Source organism: Mauremys reevesii, linkage group 2 (genome assembly GCF_016161935.1).
Source record: "Mauremys reevesii isolate NIE-2019 linkage group 2, ASM1616193v1, whole genome shotgun sequence".
NCBI classification, from domain to species: Eukaryota; Metazoa; Chordata; order Testudines; family Geoemydidae; genus Mauremys; species Mauremys reevesii.
In genome coordinates, this window is record NC_052624.1 from 266,004,607 (window position 1) to 266,030,819 (window position 26,213).

The 26,213-nt window shown below is 42.2% G+C and overlaps 1 protein-coding gene across 2 annotated transcripts in view; it reads right to left on the bottom strand.

Moving 5' to 3' along the window:
- Window positions 1-14,858, bottom strand: part of ANXA13 (annexin A13) — a 38,624-nt gene extending 23,766 nt beyond the window's left edge. The window contains exons 1-2 of one of the 2 annotated variants that reach the window (XM_039525247.1): window positions 14,728-14,858; window positions 12,878-12,952 (exon numbers count right to left, since the gene is read on the bottom strand). In XM_039525247.1, coding sequence (XP_039381181.1) covers window positions 12,878-12,952; window positions 14,728-14,742 — 90 coding nt within the window. In that variant the 5' untranslated portion in view covers window positions 14,743-14,858. The remainder of the gene's footprint in view (window positions 1-12,877; window positions 12,953-14,727) is intronic. The other variant, XM_039525248.1, reaches the window with a different exon arrangement.
- Between the last annotated feature and the right edge of the window lie 11,355 nt (window positions 14,859-26,213).

Consider the following 26,213-nt stretch of genomic DNA (forward strand, 5'->3'; position numbering starts at 1 on the left):
CCTACTCCATTATGCTGCGTGGAAGGAAGCAGTTTGTAGTACATTGACGCCAAAGGAGAATGGAATAAACAGTGCTGATATTAAACTATTAAAATTATTATATTTAGAATTAACATCTATTGAGATGAATGAGGCAATTTTGACCTCTCGGAGCTATTGTTTCAGGCTTCCTGCAGATTCAGGCAGACATCATGTCATTTGTTACACTTCATATTTGCAATAGATTTCTTTGCAACCATGAGGAGGAGCAATGTCTTTTAAAAAATCAACGAAGTTTTGATTCTGGAGCACAAAATGCAGCCATCAGGTAGAAGTACTAACTATTTAAGCAACTGTTCTAATTCAGCCCCTGATCTTGCCTATCTTAAATGATCTATTTTGATTATAAGATCTTTGGGGCAAGGAATATGTTTTAATCTATGTTTGCAAGGCTTTGTGTAAATGCAAGGCATCTTCTAAGTGATTAATAACAATTATTAATAAAATACCACTCACCGATCATAAATAAATGATTAAAATATATATTTGTCAGATGGTAACTAGGTTCGAGTTAATTCATCTGTTCATCTGATATATTGTAATGCTCCTATAAGGTTTGTTTCCAGTGTAGTATCCACTTCAGTCTGTGATATCTAGTTGGAATGTTATGGCCCTGATTAATCACTGCCCTGCACCTTACAAAGTGAGGGAAAGGAGAGTACAAAAAAAAAAATGCTGCCAAGGCTAAGTCTACATTACAGACTTCTTCCGGTGTGTGAGGAGGTGTGATCCCTGACTGACATAGCTATGGTGGCAGACGTCCCTAGTGTAGACATAGTTATATTGGCAATTTACTGGAATAGCTTGTTTCACTTGTAGCGTTAGCATACCAGTACAAAACCAATATAGTGGCCTATACACTAGGAGAGCTTTGTAGATAAGGTATACTGGCAAGGGAGAATGGCAGTGTTATAGACTCACTTCGAACAGGCATGACTACACAAGACATGTTGCCAGGGCCGGCGCTTCCATTAGGCGACCCTAGGCGGTTGCCTAGGGCGCCAGGATTTGGGGGGAGGCATTTTGTGCGCTCCCCACGGGGCGCATGGGAGCTTCCAGTTCCGCTCCCGTCGCGCTGCCGAAGAAGGACCTTCTGCCGACGTGCCGCGGAAAACAGCGGCAGGCAATTGAGCAGCTCAATGACTGCCGCTGTCGCCTGCGGCATTTCGGCGGAGGGTCCTTCTTCAGCAGCGCAATGGGAGTGGAACTGGAAGCTCCCGCACGCCCTGTGGGGAGCGCACAAAATGCCTCTCCCCGAATTCTGCCTGTGGTGCCAGAAACCCTGGCGCCGCTCCTGCATGTTGCAGTGATGAATCAGGCCCCAAGCCTGAAAGTTGTAAAGAATCTGGCTAGCACAGATAATAAAATGCTAATTAAGAGGCAATAAAATAAAATAACATAAAAGGTAATAAAAGAAAAGGCCCCCGTTAGGATACTATTCATCTCGCTTGTTCTTCCCAAGATATGGTGTTTCTGACTTGGCAGCATGCCATATCTGAGACACCAGCAACTGCATGCCTCTTCTCAAATGGGAGCGTATAGAAATACTGTTATTCTAAATAGTCCTCATCTATAACAATTCTGCTAGGGAATGCTGATCTGGGCTTTACCATTTTGATGGGACTGAGTTTTTAAAATTATTTCTTTCTTTGAAAAAGATAAATTGTCAAACCATCTGCCTGTCTATGATATTTAGAAGGCTCTCATCATCCTGCAGTTGGAGGTGTGACCACATGAAGAAAATAAAATGCTTCTGACATTTTCAAAAATATTTAGGAAAAGCTGGTCTCAATTCTTCACTGTCCCTAAGCAAGGCCCCTAGGTATGGGGAGGTGGTTAGGGAACCAGTCATGTCTCCTTGATTCTTAGTAGCTTGGCTGCAGCTAAGTTAAAGGAAGAGGGGGGCACCTTTAACTTACACTGCTGGTAGAAAACTTTCCACCAGAAAATAATTGGGCATAGCAGAGTCCTTCCCTGACACATCCACTCCCTGCCCCCAACATGTGGTGCAGCTCTAGCAGAGGAGGCCGCAGATCTCTGCAGCATCTGGCCCAGTGTATCCAGAAGCCTGTGTCAATTGTGCAGCTCACTCCTGATGGGGAACATTCCCTCCCGTAAGTAGTCCCAAGGAAGAGTAACTGCTCCTCAACATCAGTGAAGCTTGCACAATCTAGCCTGAAATGTTTGTTAGGAAAGAAAATCCTTCCAGTTCCTAGAATTCAATAAACCATGAACCAGTCAGGGCTTCTATGATCATTTGTCTGAGCTCTGTTCTCATTTACAATTCAAAAGAGTTACTTCAAGTGGTTTCACATTTACTTCCATGTAACTGAGGACAGAATATGATCAAGCGACTCAAGAAATGTTGCTAGTGGTTCATGGTTTATTGAACTATCTGGGCTGATTCTCCACTGCCTTGTACTTTTTTTGTAGTCATTTTCACCTGGGAAAGAGAGAGGAAAGTGGTTGTAAAATGCTACCATTCTGATTTGTCGTGGTTTTGCTCCCTATTTTCACTTATATTATAAATGTCTACACAAGGTACAAGGCAGTTGAGAATCTGGCCTAACATAGTTAGCTAGATTGTATTTTTAATTGACAGCTGTGTCATTTCATGTTTCAACAGCTTTGAGGCATGTGGCTTGTTAATATGTTTTGACTGCTAATAAATTATTTCATGGAGAGCTGACACAACATGAGTTTGCTAATGAGGGTCAGAATATGTTTTTTTTTCCTGTACCAATTCCATGGACGTAGAAATCTATTGATTCTCAGTTCTCATTGTGCTGCGACCCCCTTCTGAGCTTCGGTTTCAGTCCCGGATGGAGGGGCTTGGGTGTCGGCTTCAGCTCCAGATCCCAGCAAGTCTAATACTAGCCCTGGTGATCCCATTAAAATGGGCTTGCGACCCACTTTGGGGTACCGACCCACAGTTTGAGAACCACTGGCCACTGCACTAAAACTTTAATCTTTAAATCACAGTAAATCATTAACTAATTAATCCTCGGAATACCCTTTGAGTGACAAATCATCAGATGGGAAATCTGAGACAGAGGTTAGATGAACTGCCCAGGCCAACAACTGAGTCAGCTGCAAAGCTGGGAACGGAAGTCAAGAGTTCCTGGCTCCAAGTCCCAGGCATGCACACTGACAAGACATTCTTCTTCTGCATGGTAGCCCTCCTAAAGTCTTATTGCTTCCTATACTCTTGATATAACAGATAGGTATTCCTCACCCCATGGAAACACACATCAGCCCAGTAGATAGTACTAAAGAAATCTTCACAGTGCTCACTAACCTAAAGTGACTGAAGTCTGAAGATGAGTCACTTGAGTCACCATGGCTCTTACACAACTCATGACTTTGTACACATTCACTTAAAACAACATGAGTAGAATCATTGCTTCATTTATGACATTTTTATGGCTATTACTAGATTAGATAATCATGTCCTGCACTGTTGCAGTTTTGTTGGGGCAATAATACTTTGTTGACAGTGTGAGAACATATCAAGAGTATCAGATCATCAGATTACAAGCATGTTTTCCAGTGGGAATTTTTTTCACGCTGTTCTAAATGGCCCAGGACAATACAACTATTAATGAGTTTTGGGGAAATAATTACAACATGGATTGTGCTTGACCTAGTTACAGAATTGTTAACATTTGTGGTGTGGATGGGACATAATCATGTCATCATAACTGGACTATGCCTTGGACTGGCCAGTTTCACCTTTGAACTTTAGTCTGGTTAGGCCCTATCCACACTACAAATAAGATTAGTTTATTTGAAGCACATTTATGTTCTCAATTAGCAATCTGATTCTCAGTTAGTTATCTGAAAAGATGGGTTACTCCTGAGTGTACTTAGCAAAAACGTCATATATCCAAGTATGAAATCTGCCATAAATGCAGGAAATAGAATGCAATAAACAAGTGAAACCACATGAGATTCCCGGTCACCCTTCATCCAAGGTTGGCACAGATCTATTTGAATTGAATGGGATAGATTGCCTCTTATCAGTGGTCGAAACCGAGCTGTTGCACAGCACATCAAGTAACAATTTACTAACACATTGTAAATCGGTTTACTTGCCATGGGATTTCAGATGAGTTGATAACAGATAATGACCCACAATACTCAGTGAATCATTTTAGGTATTCTCTTTGATCTATCAATTCAAGCATGTATGTCAAGTCTTATGATGAAAAACCAAATGGGTTGGCAGAAAAAAATTGAATAAAAAATAAAAGCTCTGACAGATTCAAGGGATCTATACTTAGCATGGTTAATATTGCAACACACTTCATCTGTGTAGACACTTATGGCATAGACCCAAATTTGGGACCAAAATCTAACAAGTTTCTTGAGCTAATGACAATAGCTTTGAAGTACTTACAAAAGAACTACAGATCAGGAAACTAGAACAGAAGAAACACAACCAAAAAAAAGTGGCCCCTAATGCAAAAGAGGGAGAGAGTTAGATTTCCAACAAAAAGTACCTTGCAACATATCAAAATAACAACTATTTTTATCCATCCACACCTTCAAGTTTAGCGAGGTCACACAGGCGAAATAGAAGACAATGGAATAGCAATATCTAGAATGCTAATGACGACGATCGTGCACTGACAGAAATAACACATGCCCACTTAGTCATTGACAGTGTACAGCACCAGGAGCAGCAAACTCAGGCTACTGCAGAAGGAAGTTTTGAGAACCAGTGCCCATGTGATGAGAGAGCCACTGAGGTTTAGAGGTCATAGCTATTGGCAGATGTTTAATAAGGATTGGAATAATCCTCTCACGTATTAGAGGGGCTCAGGTGTTTTATCCTGACTTTCATCCTCGACAGCTGCTTTTGAGTGCTTTATTAACTGGCTGCCTTACTTTCTGGTTGGTTTTGGTTGATATATTTTATTTGCATTTCACTTTAGGGAAATAAAAAAGGAATATGTAACTGTAACCACTCGAATCAGTGGATAGTGACCCCAGCCATCTGATGGGAGTGTTACCTTTTATAAACCTGACCAATTAATGTGAGTGATGTTAGTCTTTTACCAGTACTTTTATGTGCCACATACATTTAATCATTATTATTATCTGCTGTGCTACTACCGCCTTTCATTGCCCCGTGGACTGTTAGGATATGCCTGACACATTTAGCAACAGAGCAGATGTATGCATGTTCAACTGGAATACGTGGAAGTAGTTAGAGAAGAGAGATAAAATAAAAGCCTGTTACAATTGTTGGGCCAATTCCACTCTCAGTTTCAGAGATACAACTCTGGTTGAAGTCAAAGGGGCTGTGTCAAGAGTCTACAACAGGGAACAAAAGGCTAATTTTTAATAGAATTCTAAGCAAACAATTTCACTAACAAAACAAATCAGTCTTTATGGCTAAAAAAAAAAAGAACTGTCATTTTCATAAAACTAAGCACAGGAAAAAAAACCTAGGAGACCACCTCAGAAATCCTGGAAATTGGCACAGAAAATAGTATTTATAGTCACAGGTTTGCAGTATGTTTCATTGTAGCCCATCCATCAGTTTAAAGATCCAAAGTCCTTCAACACATGTCCCAAGTACAGACAATGAACCAATTCTCTTACTAATCAGCAATCCTGGAAATCTGCAGGGTTTCCTTTTCTCTGTCCATAACCACATAACATACTATTAGATACAGTAATATAATTGTTAATACAATAACAACCAGGAATTAGGTGCTAATCTAATTAGTAAAGTTGTGTACAATACATTGTGCTCTCAGAAGACAACCTTTAGCAAATCAATGCCCACATGATTAATTATTAATTGGTGCATACGCACATGAGATTAATTATTCACTGTAACAGAAGCTTCTAATGAGCTGTAATGTAACTGAAAGCGAAGGTTAACTAGACCAACAGTACTGAATAGAGAAAGAGGAGGCATTGTGTTAAATCTTGAATTCTTAATATCCCATACCGTCACATGGGAAGTGCTAACACCCTGTGTTATCAGGATGAACTTTAAAGCTTTGTCTAGAAGGGATGGTTTGAATTATCAATAGCATAACTGATGTGACTCATACTTCCTCTCAGGTTCTTGAGTTAAGAGTAAAATGCAAAATGATACTGTTCTCTCTTAAGTCTGGCACATTTTAAAATACAGGATGAAAATGTTATACCATGTCCTCCTAGCCTTATCAGGAAGCTCATCTGTCAGCCCAGAACTAACTTGGGGTTCATTTCCCTGGAGCAGAAATTGTGTTAAACCTGCTTTTACTCTAGCTTGGGCCCTTTGAACCATGGCAGTCATTGGACCATATCTAAAGCCATAAATCAAATGAGATAGTCCTTTCATTTTTAAAATATCTGAATAGAAAATGTATCCCATTCCTTCTCACAATGTACATGTGATTGGAATGAACAGAGATGAATGACACATTGCCTACAGCTTTGTGACATCTGGAGGGGTAATAGGTGACTGAGTCAGAAAGTGCTTGGGCTCCAGAATGTTAACCAGTAGAGGCAGAAAACAGCTGGAGCCCACTTGATTACCTTCATGGGGAGAAAATACAAGGTCCTAAAGGTCTCTTGGCTCTAGTGGAGAAAGGCAGAACAAGAACAAGTGGCTGGAAGTTAAAGCGAAACAAACAATGAAAGGCAGCAGGAACACAGCAGATAATAATAATGATCCTTGGCATCTTCATGCAACTTGCAGTCCTGATTTAACTCTCCCACTCACCAAAAGGGCCATTCACTTGACTTGGTCTTCACAAGCACTGCTCTCTGCAATATCTCTTTTGCTAGGTTCCCCTCTCCAACTATCACTTTCAGCATCCACCATTAGCAAACCCTTCCTCCCCCCTCATTCCCTGTTGTTCAGCCTTTCCATGACTTTCAGTCCATCAGCACTGATGACTTCTTGTCTGCTCTGAGTCCCCTCCTCCTGGCCCTTTCTTCCCTTTCTTACATGGTTGTTTATTCTCTGCATGTTCCACTCTCCTCTGCCATTGACTCTTTTGCCCCCTCTCCCAGGTCTGCGCTCCCAGCCCCCAGGCCTCACTCATCCCCAACATCCTCTTCCTCTGTTTCTGCTCTCACGCAACAGAGCATCTGTGGTGGAAATCCCATGACCAGGCTGACTTCCTCTACTACAGATTCATTCTCTTGTCCTTCAACTCTATCATCTTCCTAGTTAAACAACTCTACATCTCCAACTTAGTTGAATCACATGCCTGCAATCCCAGGTGCTTTTTCATCCCATTGATTCACTCCTCAAACACTTCCCTCCTCTTGCGTCCATGTCTCTCTCTCCACACAAGCTCTCGCCTATGTCTTTCAAAAGAAAATAGACAAAATATAACGTACCTTTCCCCCTCCCCTCAGCTTGCCTTCTCTTCCTCTCCTACAACTCTCTCCTCCTTCTCCCCATCACAGATACAAAAGCTTCCCATCTGCTTTCCTCCTCTAACCACTTCACTTGCCCCTGCGATCCCATCCCATGCCATTATCTGATCTACCTTGTGATGGAGAGTTTCAAAGCATGATGTTTTTGTCCATCTTGGTGATGTGGCTAAGAAGCATGCAATACTGCTTTTGAATATAGTGAGCAACTGAAAGAAGGCCAGATCTTTTTGAGATCATGACATTACACACAAAGTCAAATCACTTTGTGCTCAGGATTTGACACCAACAGTGCATAAGGAATGTTTCTAGTTGCTCCAAGTCTGTCTGTAAGAGCATCTAGGTTTTGAACTCATAGAAATACAGGTAGTACACAGGCTTGATAGAACTGGAATTTTGTCTCATCACAAAGTTGTTGCATCCATAAGCAAGACATAGAGCTCATTCAGGAAGTGACAAGACCTATTCGTTGAAGAACATCCAGTTTTCTGTGACAATTTGAACTCTGCTTGCAGCCTAGGTAGCTGAATGCATTAACACTCTCCATGGTACTAAGCCCTATCTGCACTGGGGGTTCTGATGCTCCCGTTTTGAGGTTCTGGACTTTGGTCTTCTGCCATGAGATTTTGATCCCATATTGTGGTGCATCTTGGAGACCTGAGCTGAGAAGGCAAGGGCTGAAATTCTCTGACTTCTCCACAAACAAGGCAGTGTTGTTGTTGTAATCTTAGTCAGTGAACACTTCTTGACCCACCTTGATTGTGACGTGTAGAAGAGCAAGTCCTTACATCCATTTGATAGCTCAACAGAATAATGCAGGGTGAGAATGCATCTCTGATGCACACCTGAGGCTGTAGAAATGAGTTGAAAGCTCTGAACCAATGCATACTCTTGCACGAGTACTGGTGTGAAGGTCATGGAAAAGTTTTAGCAGATCATTTGGAACACCAACTCCTTTCAATGTGAACCAAAGTGCTGACCTGTCAACCAAATCAAAAGCTGCTTTGAGATACAGTAATATATGCCACATGAAGCGGGCAGTTAAATTCTAGGTGCAGCTCAACAAGAAGCTGGAGGGTAAGGACAGTGTCCATTATTGACTGCCCAACAGTGAAACTTGATTGCTGTAGACAATGATGTCTGTCGAGAAGCAGCTGCATCATATCGAGCAGAATGCGAGGAAAGACCTTTCTTGGGAATAATAACAGTGAGATCAACCTGTAGTTGCCACACTCGGTGCAAGATACTTTGAGCTTATACAGGGACGCTGCCATCTTTCCATTCTGCTGGGTTAGAAGGGACTGTAAGGATCATCTTGTCTTACCCCTGCCAAGATGCAGAATTTGTTGTGTCTCAACCATTAGACTTAATCAGCTCTTCCTTTACTCTTTTCCAATCAGCATACCTATAATATTTCTTTGTTTGGCTAGTTTTCTCTTTTCTTGTTACACACTGTGGCAGACAGTTACATCTGCTTCCCATAATGTTCAGAGCAATATATCACCGTATCTGAATGCCATCCCCCATCTGTCATGCAGACTGCCATTGATTATATCAAAATACATATTGTTAAAGCTGTTTTATGCCTAATAACAGCAGCTGCACATCAGCAACTGATACTATCAGGCACTATAGAGGCAATGAAAAGGCCTTGCATATGAAATGTACAGTAGATACAAAGTACAGTTACCATATAGATACCTCTTCTGTTACTCCTCAACAATTCTAGCTGCAACTGAAAATTTCCTAAAAATAACCAGGTGCAAATAAACTTTTTTAAATTTGTGAGTAAACTGCAGTTAATTAGCCCTTTTAATGAGGTCAAAATATACTTATTTGTTATTTAATTTTTCAGAATAAAAAGTGCCCATATACAGGCTGAGAGCCCTGACCTTTATTTAGAACTGCAAAATTAAAATGCACATCTGAATCAGCCTCGCTCCTGCTACAAAGCAGCTGCTGCTAATATAAAATATGAATATTTTGCATTTATTCACCCATCGTCATTTCAGCTTGGCACCCATGTCACCCTACTATAACAATCAAAAAAAAATGTTTATCATTTTTCACTCATTTAATTTTATATTGTACAGCTCAAGTTTGACCGAATACAGTCCTGGAATATTAAATTCCACCGATACAGCAGGAAAGCATTATTTTTGTATCAATATTATTCACTGGAAGTCACCTTGTGGGGCAGGTAGAATTGTGCGGCTCCAGAACTGTAGCTTTCGTTACTGAATGACATGTTTTTAGGTCAAACACAAACCAAGGCTGCAGATGAAGGGCTTTATTCACCTAAAAGTAAGTTTCATTTCAGTTACACTAGGGATGAATTTGGCTTCTTTAATTTTGCTGATCATTTGATCATAATACAGCATATGATGAGCCACTAGTGATGATAACCACCATGAAGCATGTTTTCAGATTCAACTGACATTGTTTTAGGGAAGTGTATTACTCCTGGGGGAATTCTGCGCCACTGCGCATGTGCAGAATTTATGTCCCCCGCAGATTTCTTTGCTTCCCTGCAGAAAAATGACTCTCTGATAGGGAAGCAAAGGGAAGCCACAAGAGCGGTCATGCGAGCCTCCCCAGCAGTATATTTTGGGTGCCCAGGGCAGCTGTCAGAGAGGTAAATCATTGTGTGGCAGGGGGCTGGGCTGATGGCTCCTACCCTGAGCGAGGCTCAGCTGCTAGTCCTGGCTAGGCTGGGGAGGATGGGACTTCCTCTTCCATTGCATAGCATCCGGGGCTATGTCATACTCACCCCCAGATTTCTTCCCCAGCTGTAGAAAGCTCTGCAAACTCCCCCCCTGCACTTTCTGCACCCATCACTGCAGGTGGAGGGATCACTGTATGGGGAGCTGCTCCCCAACCTGAACAAACCCCAGGCATCCAGACCCCCTCATACCCAGGCTCTCTGGTCAAGCCTCAGACACCCTGCACCCAGAACCCCCCATGATGAGCTCCACTCCCCCTGCACCTAGACCATCCCAACGAGCCACCTGCAATCAGTGTGCAGAATTTTTAATTTAATTTTTTTTGGCACAGAATGCTCTCAAAAGAAATGTATTCTATCACCTTCTCTACATCAGCACATTTTTCCTCTCTTTTTTGAGCAAAGGTGCAACTGCACCACTCTGAGAGCTAGAGCAGACAAAGCTTAACTGATTTCACTTCTGTATCAAGAATTCTTCAAAGACTTATATATATTATCTCACCTTAGACCTGGATCTGTATCTTGAGATAGTGCTGTAAAAGTTTGAGTCTTGTCTACACAAACACCTAAACCAATACTGGCTCCAGTGCAGCTGCACCACTGATGAAAAACGTGTACCACAGCTGCAAATGTGGAGACCCAGTCTCTGGGGCTGTAGTGCTGAATGTCTAAGGTATGTCATAATATTTTAGTTATTTTAAGAGAACGGCACCAGATGGTGGCAGCAGCACAGCAAGGCAAGGTTACATTTAAACAGAAGCTGTTAACATTTTTGAGGCCTCAAAATTAGCGTTTAGACACTTATTACCCCCCAAGTTCCCTTCCTCCCCCACCCCAAAACAGAAAAACCTTTAATTTTCATGTACTGTTTGTATGTCACTTTTTAAGCTGCTGGGGTTATTTTCAGTTTCAAAGTGTTCCCCTGCAGGGTGTTCCACCCAAACATTGTGTGAGAAGCATTAGTAACCCATCTCAGCATCACTCACCACTCTACCTAAGTAGGAAAAGGAGCAGTGTATATACTAGACAAGTGGGCCCCATGGAAGGAACCAAAATATGTCATTAGTTCTCTCCCAACCTCCCATGGCTGAACACGAATCTATTGCACCTCCTGCTGAGATTGGGTATCTGGCCAGCAACTGCCACTGAATATCACCTGTTCCTAGGAAAGGAGGCAACAAGAAGCTACTGTTGGGCTCTGTGAGAAAACAAAACACAGCAACAAGCCTCTCACTGCAATAAATAATATTTACATTCAGCAGTGGTCCCTACAGGGTTATAATTCAGGAGGAGTACATAAAGCACTCATAGGCAATGCAAAAGTCCATGTGATGTTTATAAAATTCTGCATTAGTCTCTGAGGAGAACCTCCAGACTTATCTGCCAGAGTCCGGAGGCAATCCCTGCTTGGTACTTGGATGTTTTCAAACCACCTGTCCTGTGCCAGACTCACCCTCTCTTTTGTGTTGCTTAGAGCCCTCCCTGACTGAGGAAGGCAATTAGTCGGAATCTGAGACCTTATGAGATTCTCAAAAAACAAATCAAATTAAAAATGAATCACTCTCCTTCCCCAAATTATCCAAAGGCACCAATATTCATTAGGAAAAATAAAATATATAAGATCTGGAGTTTCTCGGCTAAGGCATTTTTGAGAGATGACATTTGATGATAAAGTTAACCCAATTTTACAAAAGTGAAAATGCCTCAGCTTTGCAAACTGTCATTTTATATGAAAGCCTTTTCAGATTATCCTGAAACCTTCCCCAAAGCACCTCTCCTGGCAGCAGACCATGCATGCAAAATTTTAGACTGATTGATTCCATTTGGTGTATTCAGTGTTGTTTTAGCCATCCCAGGATATTAGAGAGACTAGGTGGGTGAAGTAATATGTTTTGTTTGACCAATCAAAGATATCTCACCCACCTAGTCCATCTGATTCCATTTGGGGCAATTAAGAGGGAAATCAAAATTACAGATAGGATTGAGGATACAAGATTGCAAAGGGATGAAACAGTTATAGACTTTGAACCTTCCAAAGAATGGGAGTGTTCTGATCCAGGGTTTCGGTCAATTGCAGAAGCAGGAACCAGATCCTGTTCAGAGAGTGAAACCCGACTGAAGTCTAAAGATTTGAGATCTGGAATTGTGATTCAGGCCCATTTATAGCCCAAATTAGATTTATGAAAGAAAGCTAGTCTCTAGAGCTGGTTCGAAATTTTTCACTGAAACTTTTTTTTTTTTGATGAAAAATGCCCTTTTTGTAAAAAATGGCGTTTTGAAAAAAAATATTTTGGACCCCCCCATCTGAAATTAAGTATTTTGATAACATCCTGTTTCAATGTTTTTGGAATTGAATGTTTCAGCTTTTATTTTCAAAATGAAATTCATTGTTTTTTATATTTAAAAGAGGTTTAAGAAGTTAAAGGTTGAAATCAGAACTAATGTTTTGATTTTATGGAAACAAAATGTTTTGATTGACCCCAAACTAATTTTTTTTAGAATTTCATTTTGTGGGAAATTTCAGCTTTTTTTTGGCTTTGTTCTGTTTCACAATGGAAAAACTATTGGAAATCATGGAATTTCCTGCAAGATGGAAAATCAGGTTCCTGCTCAGCTTTATTAGTCTGAACCGTAACTAAAGAGAGAGAATAATGCATAATGCAGAGTCCAAAACAGCCAGTCTTAGGCAAGTACATGTGCTGCACCCCTCATAAGAAAATTGCTTACTGGCTCATTTGCTGAAAAACTGGGGCCCCCTACTGTTGGATCCCGCACTTTTCCTGTAAAGTTGTACGACTTGCTCTGGGGATTTAAAACACACAACACACAAAGCATGAATGAAAAATATTGTGGTGAAATGTAGAAATAGGAGAAGAACAAACTTCTTGCTTAAAACCTTTTATTTAGGGCTACAGATTATGAGGGTGTATCAGAAGTGGTTCTCAGAACCAGGAGTTGAGCATATTTCCAAGATTAGTTCTAATCTCCTGAGGCCAAATCCCAAGGGAAGCTGAGCCCCTGCATTTCTCACTGGTGTAAATGTGCCAAGTCTTGAGGTCCTTAAACAATGTGGGTATTCTACTGTTCCTACTGATGTCAATGAGAGTTTTTCCAATGACTTCAAATGGAGCAGGATCAGCCCTTTGAGGCTCACCTCACTCAGGAGAAATTGACGTGATCTGCCCTTACATGGGTGCGCAGGGGTCTGTGTGCGGGGAGGAGACAGGGTGTGTACAAGAAGCCTCCCTGCCCTAGCCTTGTGCTGCCCATGCAAAAACTGATCCAAATAGCAGGCCCTATGAGCAAGGGCTGCTTGCTTCTTGTTCCGCTTGGGGAACAAATGGCCCAGAAAGGAATGGGGAGGAGGTGGAGGGGGCATTTACCTTTTCCCAAGATTCTTACACAAGCCTTCAGAGTGGGACCGACACACCAGAGCAGCAATCTGCACTTCCTAATGGCCCTGATTCACAATCTCTCTTCGTGCAGTGCACAGTCTAGGGAACGGATGTTTGACTGAGAAAATAATGAGTAAAGACCTCAAGATATGGCTCTCTGGCAGTGGCAGGTGCTCAGTGCTTCCTGGAATATGGCTCTTTTATCAGTGTTTAACTTAACTCTATCAGAATACACAGCAGCAGAAATAAATGTGCTAATTTGTGAGTTTCAAAAATATAAATACACACCATATTACCTTTTTATTACAATACAAATTGCTTAAATGACAGATGTACTGAGCATTTGCAGCTCCCATTGAAGTTATTTGAACATTATATAATCATAGAAAGGTAGGGCTGGAAGGGACCTCAAGAAGTCATCTAGTTCATTCCTTTCCCTTATTAAGGCAGGAACACCCGTAGGTTCATCCCTGGCAGGTGTTTGTCTCCTCTGTTCTTAAAAACCTCCAGTCATGGGGATTCCACAACCTCCCTTGGTAACCTATTCCAGTACTTAATTATCTCTATAGTTAGAAAGTTCTTCCTACTATCCAACTTAAATCTCCTATGTTGCAGATTAAGCCAATTACTTCTTGTCCTACCTACAGTGGACAGTACCTAAATGTGCATTTAGATGTCTAATATTAGGAATCTAAACATGGATATTTTGACAGAAATTCTCTCAGTCAAAACCCTACAGCAATCCTAAGGTCAGGTCCCGCCGTGAACAGCGCAGTTCTCAGAGCACTTGTAGATGACTACTTAGTCACCCAATGACAAACTTAGCCAAAATTTGAAAATGTTGGCTTCTGTCATTGGAGATGTCCTAGATCCATATGGAGTTATTTTAGCAAGTACGTACACAAGGTCACAGGTTCCTTAACACACTGTTTATTGCGTTTTTTTAAATCCTACAATACCATCCCTATTTAACTGTGCTATAGTCACTATTAAAACACTCAGAATCTATATTACAATTGTAGTTTTATACAGATTTGCATTGATGTAAATATTACCAGGTACACACAACAGAGTCACAATACATTTAAAAACATACTTCCTATCTGAAATCCTAATTGAAATATATATTATTGCATATAAACAGATAGTGCGCAATGCAATCCAAGTGAAGTAATTACTCACATGAAAGTTGCCCATTTTCGCTTAGCTTGAATGTGTGGAGGATAAAACTGCTTTGTTGTTCAATAAGCTAAGTATTTTCAATAGCTGAGTCTTATTATAGCTTCCAAGGATGATCCCTGCCCTGAGAGTTCCTGGATTAATAAATAACTTTTGACATTATTGTAATTTGAGTCATTTATAGATGGGCGTGTGTACATCAATGTAAATGGACTTTATTTTCTTAAAAGTTTAGCAGTTAATCCTGCAAGGTGCTAGAGTTTGGATGTGCCTTTCAGGAGGCAATCAGCACCTTCTGGGATGGGGGCATTAGTCACACCATTTAAAAAAATTATTATTTAAAATATATGATTATGGCAAGTGTCAATATGTGATTTCTAAACATTTAAAAAGGGATGATTCCTGCTCTGAGTTCATAGTGGGCTTGACCCAGTGAAATGCAGAGCACCCTCAGCCCCAATTGAATTTATGATCAATGATCTTAGATTGATTTAAGTTTATAGGAGATCCTAAAATAGTAACCAAAACCAAATTCACTGCATGTAACAGAATGCATTACTGACTCTAGCAGTATGATTGGGAACCTCAGTAGTTTATTTATTGTTCAGTGTGCTCATTCTTAAAATGCCAGGGCACGTTTTAAAGATTTAGTCAGCTATCAGTGCACTGTGGCATATTCTATAAAGACTTTAATGATGTTTGAATGAACTCAAAAAGTTGAGTGAATTGTGACAATGAACATTTGTGTCCAGAATTTAATAATCTATGGTAATCTATCTTTGAAGATATACAACAGATTGTAATATATTTTCCTCTTTGCTCATTTCAAAGAACACCTTTAACACCTGGCATTGCATGAGTGATTTAGCAGATCCCCACTTCTGCCTCAATATTTTTCAGAGCTCCTCTCAAAGTGATCCGGCACCCATTAAGTGGGGGAGCAGAATGGGGAAGAAAAGCACTGAACTTAATTACTGAACTATATGTGAATGTTCCAGGTTTGAACGTACTCACTGCACTGCTAATTACTCCAGATTAAGTACAGCCTATAAGGCCATTGATTTCATTGGTATCAGCAGAATGCAGCAGCACAGCGAGTAAAATGGAGGACCAGTCACAAGTGGATTAAAATAACCAGTGGATCGAATCATATAAGGCTGTGTTGTGCATGCAAATACCCATTTTGAATGTGTACACACGGTATTAGCATGCAAAATTACCAGGCTGTGCACTATACCTGAAGTAATTTTGTGGATTTAGTTTACATGGCGATGCTTGAAAATTTTGCCATATGATTAACAACAGATAAAGGATTATGAAATTCTACCTGGGATCCAGCAGACAAGAGGACTGACTCCATGCTCAAGGCTCTGAAGCCATATCCACACAGATGTAGTGCTCAAACTGTTGGGATGGGGGTATTGTTGGTCTCTCTACTCCCATCCTCTATGATGGCATGCACCAACTAATTTCCTATTTTTATCCAGTAGCAGTGGAATGTGAAGGGCTGATATAATTCATATAACCACCTCTACCTGCCAAGTTCAAGCAGTGGACAAGTGGGACTGATTTAATGAGGCTGAGGGCAACATGGAGCTAAGGGTTGATAGTATGGAGCCCTATAAATAGTACTCCTGGGGGAATTCTGCGCCACTGTGCAATGCAGAATTTTGCAGAAATTAACGTGCACGCAGAATTTCCTTCCCCGCCCCAGAAATGGGTTGCAGTGCTGCTAGCCACCACTAGGGGCCACTTGTACATAGAAGACACTGCTGGGGGGAGGGAGAGGGAGCTAGAGGGTTCTTGTCAGCTGCAGTTCCCAGCATGCCCTGAGGGAAGGCGAAGGTGGTGTGCAGGAAACTCTGTGCAAGCCTGGGACCGAGCATCAGGCTGTTTCTCCTTCTGAATCCCTGGGCTTGGGGTGGGGAGAGCGGGTGTCTGACAGGTATTTTGAAATCAATTACCAAAATAATTGAAACTGGCATGATTATGTAGTGTTATTTTGACAAAATGTGCAGAATTTTGCAGACATTTTAATTTTTTTGGTGCAGAATTTTTAATTTTTGGGCACAGAATGCCCCCAACAGTAAAATAGGACTCTCTGCAAGGCAGAAGGTGGGTAAGTGAGGTTAGTAGGAAGCATATAAACTCAGGAGGCAGACTGTTATTCCAGGTAATAAGTGCCATCTGCAGCAATAGTGCTGTAAATGAATAGCAGTACTGTTATACCAGATGTTGTTAATGGCTTCCATGGAGTCTTCGGTCCAAAGAAAATCATGGACCTGGCCAAAGCCAGTGGATGTGCTAATCACCATTCATTCAGGGTAAATTGAAGGAACAATTAAGCTCTTTCATGTACTGAGATAGCTGAAAACAATACAGGGTACTGCCCAAGTCACTGAGCAGCATGGTGAGGCCTGAGCAAAGCTGAGCTTTGTAGTCTGAATTGAAGCTGTGTGTGTCTGTGTGTTAGAAGCAGAGAGCTAGCAGAAAGAAAGAAGAAGCAGTTGTGAGCATGACTCCAAGAACAGAGATACACAGTTTCTTGGGCACAGAACTCACTAAAGAGACAGGCTTGGGGATTTCTGAGCAAGGAAAATGCCTGCTGTTGTTTGTTTCTACTGTATTTAGAGGAACATGACTGTGTATGATTTTTTGTTAATTAACAGGATTGTACCAAAGAATATATTTGACATGTGTAATCAATTTCTCCTCCTAATGGAAACAACCTTGCAAGGCCCTGAATATTGGCTAACTGCACAGGCAAAATGGTCAACATTAGCATGACCATGGCATAGAGTTTCCAAGGACAGAAATTGTGAGCTGGTATTCCTGTTCAACCCCGGGGGAAAAAATAATGGAGGTGCTTGCAGAAATCAAAGATGGCCAAAATGATTTAAAACAAGAGATGGAGACTTTGCAAGAGGAATGAAAACAAAATCTGGAAACTCCCCGGAAGGGACTGGGAGATGTTCTATGGTGGGAGAGAAAATCTTTGTTGGGAAGCAGCTACAAATTCTCCTGGTGGATTGGGAATTCCCAGTCTGGGTTGGCAAGATGGATCAATGAGGTGACCAACAACCTGATGTCATGCATTAAAAGATTTTTCAGGAAATAGAGGAGGAAATAGAGGAGACAAGAAAACTTTGGCCCACTTGGAACTTGCTAGTAGAAATGAGCTGCAGCAAGGGCTTATGGAGCTAAAAATTCTGCTTGAGAAGGAATTCAGAGGATTTCAGATCACAGTGGAAGTCAGCTGTCTCCATGGGGAATTAGGCCAGCTAGAGAACTTGGGTAAATTAGTATCAGAGGGGTAGCCGTGTTAGTCTGGTTCTGTAGAAGCAGCAAAGAATCCTGTGGCACCTTATAGACTAACAGATGTTTTGCAGCATGAGCTTTCGTGGGTGAATACCCACTTCTTCGGATGCAAGCAGTGGGCTTCCCACTGCTTGCATCCGAAGAAGTGGGTATTCACCCATGAAAGCTCATGCTGCAAAACATCTGTTAGTCTATAAGGTGCCACAGGATTCTTTGCTGCTTCTTGGGTAAATTAGGACATTTGCACAACACTTTTCTACCCTGTTTGTAACCCACAGAGGCCCAGAGGGAAGAGGTTGGATTGTCCCAGCTCAGGTAATACAAAAAGCCACTATCTTTGAGGGAAAAACTCCATGGGAGGCTTATTTGGCTTAATATAACATCATAGTCCTAATGAACTATGGTTGGAGAGATGAACAGAGACGTGAGTTTCTAGCAGTCATCTTGAGTGGCCCAGCTCTGGTGGTGCTGTATAGCTTACCCCCAGAAAAGAGACTGAGTTATCCCCACATGGGACTAGGTCTTGATATATGGTTTGGAGACAGCCATCAATCTGAGCAGGCCAGCAAATAGCTAAGGACTAAAAGGAGAGGGAAAAAAGAGACACCACCTGAATTGGCAGAGGACCCATGGAGACTTGTGTTCCTGGCATATCCCTATACCAATGAGCACTTCCAGTAAAAATTAGCAGTGGACCAGTTTATAGATACTCAGCTGGACTTGGACTTGCTGGTCAAGATCAGCAGCATATCCCTGTGCCAATGACATTCAAGAAGCTGTGAAATTTGCCACAGAACTTGAATCCTTTCTTGCAGTTACATAGCAGAGAAAGAAACAGCCGCTAGTGAAAAACATGAAGCTGATCACCGGGAGCCCTGTTAGTACACTTTTGTGTCTTGTATGCATGATGGAAAAGAGGATTCAGTGTGGTTCATGGCATTTTTGAATGATTGGAGAAATTGTTAAATTTGGTTTGTAAAACAAGAGAGATTGGCAATCATACAAAAATTAGGGGAAGCCGTTAAGTTAAATGCTGATACTGTGGGGAAAATGGCTAGAACAAGGATTGTTATACATTTAAAGTAGATAGACCATCACAAGTGCCTAGTGAAGACAGGCAGTTTGGGAAATGGGGGGGGGGGATCCCGAGCGTAAGGCTCAGAGCTTGGAGGTACAAGAATCAGCTCCACTGTTTTTGTTTAGATCTGGCTAAATAGATCCAGATATACAACAATTATGGTAGTTTGGCTATTAAATGTGTAATCAGAGCTGTGAAATTCACAGGAATACTGGCTCAGACATATCAGTTGGTAGACCAGACGTGCTAATAATTAGGGCTGTCAAACGATTTAAAAAAACTCATCACTATTAATTGTGAGATTAACAAAATGGCATTAATTGCTTGGGTTAACTGTGATTAATTGACAGCCCTACTAATGGTGCTAGGGAATAGGGGATCCAAAACTGAACTGGCTAGATGGTCTCAAATAGAGACAGTGACTGGGGACCACATACCCATCCAAAAATGTGAAAAGTGGGTTTGAAAATTAGACCTCTGGAATTTGAGAAAAACTCTGGGTAGTTTAAATAGCGGATGATGGGTTGGCTTTCATTTTGGCTAATAACTGTATAATAAATACCAGGAAAGGTGTCTTACAAATTTAGTCTGTAGAAATTCCTTCAAAAGGTGTGGCCCAGGTGAAACAAATGGTTATACACAATTGATTTGCAAGTGAGCAGGCTGTTGTATCTCCTAGAGCAGAATCCATAATAATAGCTATATGCTATGCTAGCTTTCCAGCAAGGGAAAACTGGGGAGTGGATGATAGCGATTTTGAGACCGAAGGTCTTGGGGAAATTTTATCTGTTAAAGTTCTTGCAGAGCTGAAACAGGAGCAGATTCCTGTTTATTTTCTCAATATTTTAGCAAACAGCTAATAGTAAAAAAGGGAACCACAGTTGCAAATGTGAACAAGCGGATCTAATAAGTGTCAATATAAAAGGAAACTACAGGGGAGAAAGAGGTGATGGTGAGATCCCAGCATTTCTGTTGGAGCAGTTCCAAAAAAATTGATAATACACATTGGGCACGCAATCAGTGAGGAGGAAGTTTCCACCGAGAAAAAGAAAATTGAGGCTGTCTAGCACTGGCCAACTCCTCAGACACTCACAGATGTACAGAGTTTTGTAGAGCTCAGGTCCTGCTATAGAAAGTTTACTTGTGTGTTTGTCAAAATTGTGAATTCATTGGACAAGTTGGACAAGAAAAGGAAACAATTTCAGTGATTGACAGAAAATTATTTAGCATTTTCAGAATTGAAAAGGTCCCTAGTGACAGCTCCTGTCTTAGCTTACATGTTTCAACCCCCTTTCACTCCCCCCAGTCATATTAGATATAGATGCTAGTGCTTACAGACTGGGGGCAGTATTAACATAGGAACATCAGGACTGCCTGAGAAGGTACCAGAGGGACAGAATCTCAGCTTGGCTGACCCCAGAACCTGAGAATGTAGCTGTAGAAGCTCAGGCTGAAAGAATTGTGACAGTAATGAACTCAACAGAGTAGAATGGATGAGGACTCTCCCATCTAGCAGACTCCACAGAATCAATGCACTCTCTTCAGGAGCTCACTGAAAGCAGCCACTCCCAGTTGGAAAGGAAATTGGACAGGGAATAGAAAGCTCCAAGATTTGGATGAGAGTAAAATTGATTTGGTTTGGCGATATGAAAGTGTCCTGACAGAAAATCATTATGTAAATAGTTAAGTGTGCATAATTATTAAAATTTTAAATTACTTCTTTTCTTTCTGTCTGGGATATTACTCAGGGTATCAACATTTTAAACTCCATTAGGATGATGGGGCAGGGCTGAGATGCAGGGTTTTATGCTGGAAGTTGTTAATGGCTGCCATGAAGTGAGTCTTTGATTCAAAGGAAACTTGCACAACACTTTCAAAAGACGAGTTTGGGATATTAAATTCATAACTTTGCTAGACACTAAAAATCATGGTTTTAATAAAGACCCTGGGTGTATGGCTCATTATAACAACCTGTAACCCACTAACCCCACATTTTGTCCTATGACTACAGGGGTGTTAACGGGCCACTCTGCCTTGATTGATCCCTAGGAATATGCACTAACTACTTATGCAAAAATATCTGTTTGTTCTAGTATTTAGCTGTGACACTCTTAGTATCTTTCCCAGAGATGAAGAAGAGCTCCATGTAGCTCAAGAGCTTGTCTCTCAACAACAGAAGTTAGTCCAATATAAGATATTACCTCCCACCATGTATCTTTGATGCAAAGACAAGCACGGACCTGATTAAAGCTGGTGGGTGTACTAAATACTCTTCTTTCTGAATAAATTGAAAGAGCAGTTAAGCCCTTCCTTGTAGAAACAATAGAGGGTCCCACTCCTGCAGGGGTGAAAGTAAGGAGGTATGGGCCGCTATGGCGTACCGGTAAAAAGTGGCCGCCAGTACCAGTCCCTACCACCTTACTTTAAAGCGCTGCCGCTTTTGTGCCCCGCCCCCCAACGGCGGCCCTGCTGAGTCCCTAGCGGCAGGGCCACAGACAGGGGAGTGCAAAAGGGGTTAGTGACGTTAAAGCGCTGCCAGGGCAGCACTTTAAGCAGGGTCCTTAAGCGCTGCCCTGCTTAAAGTGCTGCAGTAGCAGCGCTTTATCGTTGCTGCCCCTTTTGCCCCCACAGGCTGCCAATGGGGGGGCAAAACGAGCAGATGCCCTGGGGCCGGTGATTTAAAAGGGTCTAGGGCTCTGGCTGCTGCTGTGATAGCGGCAGCAGCGGCTGGAGCCCCAGGCCCTTTAAATTGCCGCTGGAGCCACAGGCAGGGTAGGCCAGGCAGCCTGGAAGGGCTGGCTGGGGATGCTGATGCCCCGCCCCTTCCGCCCAAGGCCCCACCCCTTCCGGAGGGGCCAGAGCCAGCCCCTGTACTGGTAAATTTTCAATTTTACTTTCACCTCTACACTCCAGACAATATGCTGCATGTTCAGGCGTGAGGAGAGGTGAACTGTGTGGTTGGAAACAGAAGGGCTAGGATACTGATGGCAGAGGGGTGTGTGTGTGTGTGTGTGTGTGTGTGTGTGTGTGTGTGTGTGTGTGTGTGTGTGTGTGTGTGTGTGTGTGTGTGTGTGTGTGTGTGTGTGTGTGTGTGTGTGTGTGTGTGTGTGTGTTTTAGAGGCACAAAGCCAGCAGAATTGTCACTTGTTCCTGATGCAGTCTATCTAGGGATTCCAGCTTTTTCCTAATGATCCCCTTCAATTCATCTGCAGTTAGGCTAGTTCATAAACTCTTAGACTCAATTTAAGTTATCAGCCCTTAAACTCCAGGGCTTACCATCTTCTTTTGTTTCCTTACTGGTTTCTCAGAGGCAACCTGGAGTAGGGCTGTTGAGCTCTGCTATCCCAGGCCTTTCTGCTTCCCTTTCCCTCTCTGTTCTCCCTCTTTTAATGAGCTCCTTCTTTTCCTATCACACATTTAGTGGGGTTTGTCTTTAACCCAGCTTCCCTCAGTGATCAGAGAACGGCAGTGACTTTATCCTTGCTATAGATAATGACATTGTCCAAGTATGCCACCGTGTATTGATTATGCTGTTGGAGTAATCAGTCTATCAAATGTTGAAAAGTAGCCACGGCCCCATGTAACTCAAAGGGCATTGTCTTAAAATGAAATAGGCCGAGTGTAGGGATGTAAATATCCATTAAAAAAATTAAACGTTTATGTCATGTTATTGATTTGAACTGGGACAATATAGAACATGGTTGCAACCAAAGTCCTATAGTGGCACCAAATCTTGTATAAAGGGGGTCAAATAGGGTGTCTAAGGCAAGGTTATGGGTTGCTGGTTATGATTATGCTATCTGTATGCGTATATAATTTTTGTATTTAAAGTTATAAGTATTGGCTCTATACTGTCTGTATTTCAAAATTGTGCTGTATTTCTGGGTGACACCCCAGACAAGTTGGTGTTAGCTCTGCCTAGCCTGCTTGATGGCCCATTAAGGACCAACAGCTATACAACTGACCCATTGAAGGAAGGCAGATACGCCTTGTAACTCAGCAAAGTATGCAGAAACTTGCCCATGCGACTCCAGACTCCATTTTGCTGTAATTTTCCACAGTAAGAACAAAGAGGTGTTCTTACACCTGGAAAAGACTATAAAAGGCTGATGCTTCATCTTCATCTTGTCTTCAATCCTGCTTCTTACCTCTGGAGGGACTTTGCTACAAATGGAAGCTCTACACAAAGGATTGAATGACCCATCCCAGCTGTGGATGTACTCCAGAGACTTGATTTGAACCTGCAGTTTATTCTATCACTGCTACAAGCCTGAACCAAGACTTTGCCATTACTGTATGTAATTGATTCCATTTATCCAATTCTGGCTCTCATCTATATATTTTCCTTTTATGAATAAACCTTTAGATTTTAGATTCTAAAGGATTGGCAACAGCGTGATTTGTGGGTAAGATCTGATTTGTATATTGACCTGGGGCTGGGGCTTGGCCCTTTGGGATTGAGAGAACCTTTTTTCTTTTACTGGGGTATTGGTTTTCATAACCATTTGTCCACATAACTAGTGGCACTGGTGGTGATACTGGGAAACAGGAGTGTATAAGGGAATTGCTTGTGTGACTTGTGGTTAGCCAGTGGGGTAAAACCAAAGTCCTCCCTCTCTGGCTGGTTTGGTTTGCCTTAGAGGTGGAAACCCCCCAGCCTTGGGCTGTAACTGCCCTGCTCTAAGCAATTTGTCCTGCATTGACTCTCTCAGTTGTGTCCCGCCAGAACCAGCATCGTTACAGTTTAAATGATTAAAATTATGTCATTTAATCAGTTAACCAATTAAAGAGGGCTGTGGCTGCTGTGGCTGAGGCTGCTTTGGCTGGCTGGCATGGCTGGAGTTGGCAGGTGGCCCAGGGCTGGGGTTGGTGGGCTGGTGCGGCTGCAGCTGCTCTGGCTGGAGCCTCCCCTGGTCTATTATACCCACTGCCCATGAGCACAATAGGACTCCTCCAGTCACCTTGGGATTCCTCCATTACCCTGAGTTCTAACATGGTCCTTTTTCAACCGTCCCCCTCAATTAGTTGGGGATTGGTCACAGCCCTTCCTGTGTTACTTTACCAGGTTCCATATCAATTTGATGGTGGGCCAGGGACATCTTCCCAGGGAGAGCTGAGAATACCTTTGGAAAATACCCAGTTGGAATTCCTGTTCCTTTTGTTTCTGGTTTAGGTTCTCTCTGAGGGGCACTAAGCTTTCTTTCAGGCAGTTGTTAATTTGAGGCCCCAATTCTAGTTCCTCAGGATACGGCATGACAAAGTTTTCCCTTGTTTTTAGAGCTCCAGCAAATGTATGTGGTAAATTTGTTGTTCCTTTCCCCCTGGCAGTTGTCTGATTAAGTAGTCCATGGTACCTACTTTCTTAACCACTTCATAAGGTCCTTGCCACTTGGCCATTAGCTTTGATTCAGAGTATGGAAGAAGTAGGAGAACCCTGTCACCTGGCTGAAAGATGCACATTCATGCCCCTTTATTATAATGTCGTTGTTGTTGTTCCAGTGCTTCTTTGAGATTTTCCTCCCATGTACCCCTTCACAGTCTCTAGTCTCCCATGTAACTTTAAAACATATTGTACTGTTTTCAGCTTTTGGCTCCTAGCTTTCCCATGTTTCCCATACCAGCTCTGGTATGTCTCTTGGCTGTCTCTCGCTCGCATAGCATTTTGAATGATGAAAACCCCATTGATGCTTGTGGTACTTCCCTGATGCGAAGAGAAGGGTTGGGAGTAGTTGGTCTTAATATTGAGGGTCCTGGGTAGTGAATTTCTTGATCATTCTCTTGAGTGTCTGATTGAATCTTTCCATTAGGCCATCCAGACAGTACACATATGTAAGTAATACTTTGACTTTCAATAGCTCAGACTTCTCTCATCAGCCAGGATGTGAAATTTGTCTCCTAGTCTGTCAGGATTTTTGGGAATTCCGACCCATATGAAGACTTTCAGCAGCTCATTAGCAATAGTCCTGGCATTTGCTGACTGGAGTGCCATGGCTTCCAGGTATCAGGTGGCACAGTACACGATAACAAGTATATGCTCATGTCCAGATGCGCTCTTCTCTTAGGGGGCTTATAAGGTCGATTTCTATTCATTCAAAGGGGATCTCTGCCAAGGGAAGGGGTACTAGTGGGCCCCACAAAACCCCCATAGGGGCCACTAATTGGCATGCAGGTCATGATGCACAGAAATTCTCAGCTTTTTTAAAGGACCCCGGCCAAAAGTATCAGGCCAGGATCTTAGACTGTGTTTTGTCCTTCCCAACATGTCCGGCATGTGGAGCTGCATGTGCTAGATGCAGGAGCTTGCAATGATATAGCCAGAATACTAGTAGTTATGTCCATGTGTCCTGTGTCTGCTTGTCCTGGTCTATGTGATATAACAAGTCCATGTTAAGGGCAAAATGAGGGCGCTGCCATGCTCTCGGGAGCTGCCATGCTTTGTCATCTATCACTGCTACTTGTTCAAAGAATCTAATGAATGCTAAGACATCTTTCATATGATACAATCCAAAAAGTGTGAAGACAAAACAGAAATAATATGCTACAAGAATGCTGAATTCTTGGTCTCAAGAAGAGCAAACAGATGATTACTGGATGGCTTAAATTACCTACTTGCAACAAGCTGAATAACAAGGTCACAAGGCACAACATCACATCTGTAGATAGTAAAACAGAGAAATGAGGAGCACAGCTGGGCAGAGAAAGGTAATTCTGTTTTGAAGAGGGTCTCCAAAATTTTGAAATTCTCTGTGAAAGACAATGCAACCCTGGCTCCACGGCACCTGACAGGGCTGCCCTGGAGCTGTGGACCCTGGAAGCCCCAAGTCAGAGGCAGGCTGGCAGATGGGCAGCCAAAGAGCCGGGTTCTGATGGAACTTCATCAAAATCTAAACCTCTCGCAGAGACGATTTGATTTCAACAAATTGGTAAATGTTAACAAAAAATGTTTCATCGGAATTTTCCGACCAGCTCTAATATGTCTCCAGCCTGGCCTTCACATGGGGACTATGGCGGCACCGCCTTCCCTAAGGCCAGATTGGCTTCAGCCCCGCTGGAAGCGTAAACCGTTCTGCAATGAGAGGTGATGTTCGTCTTT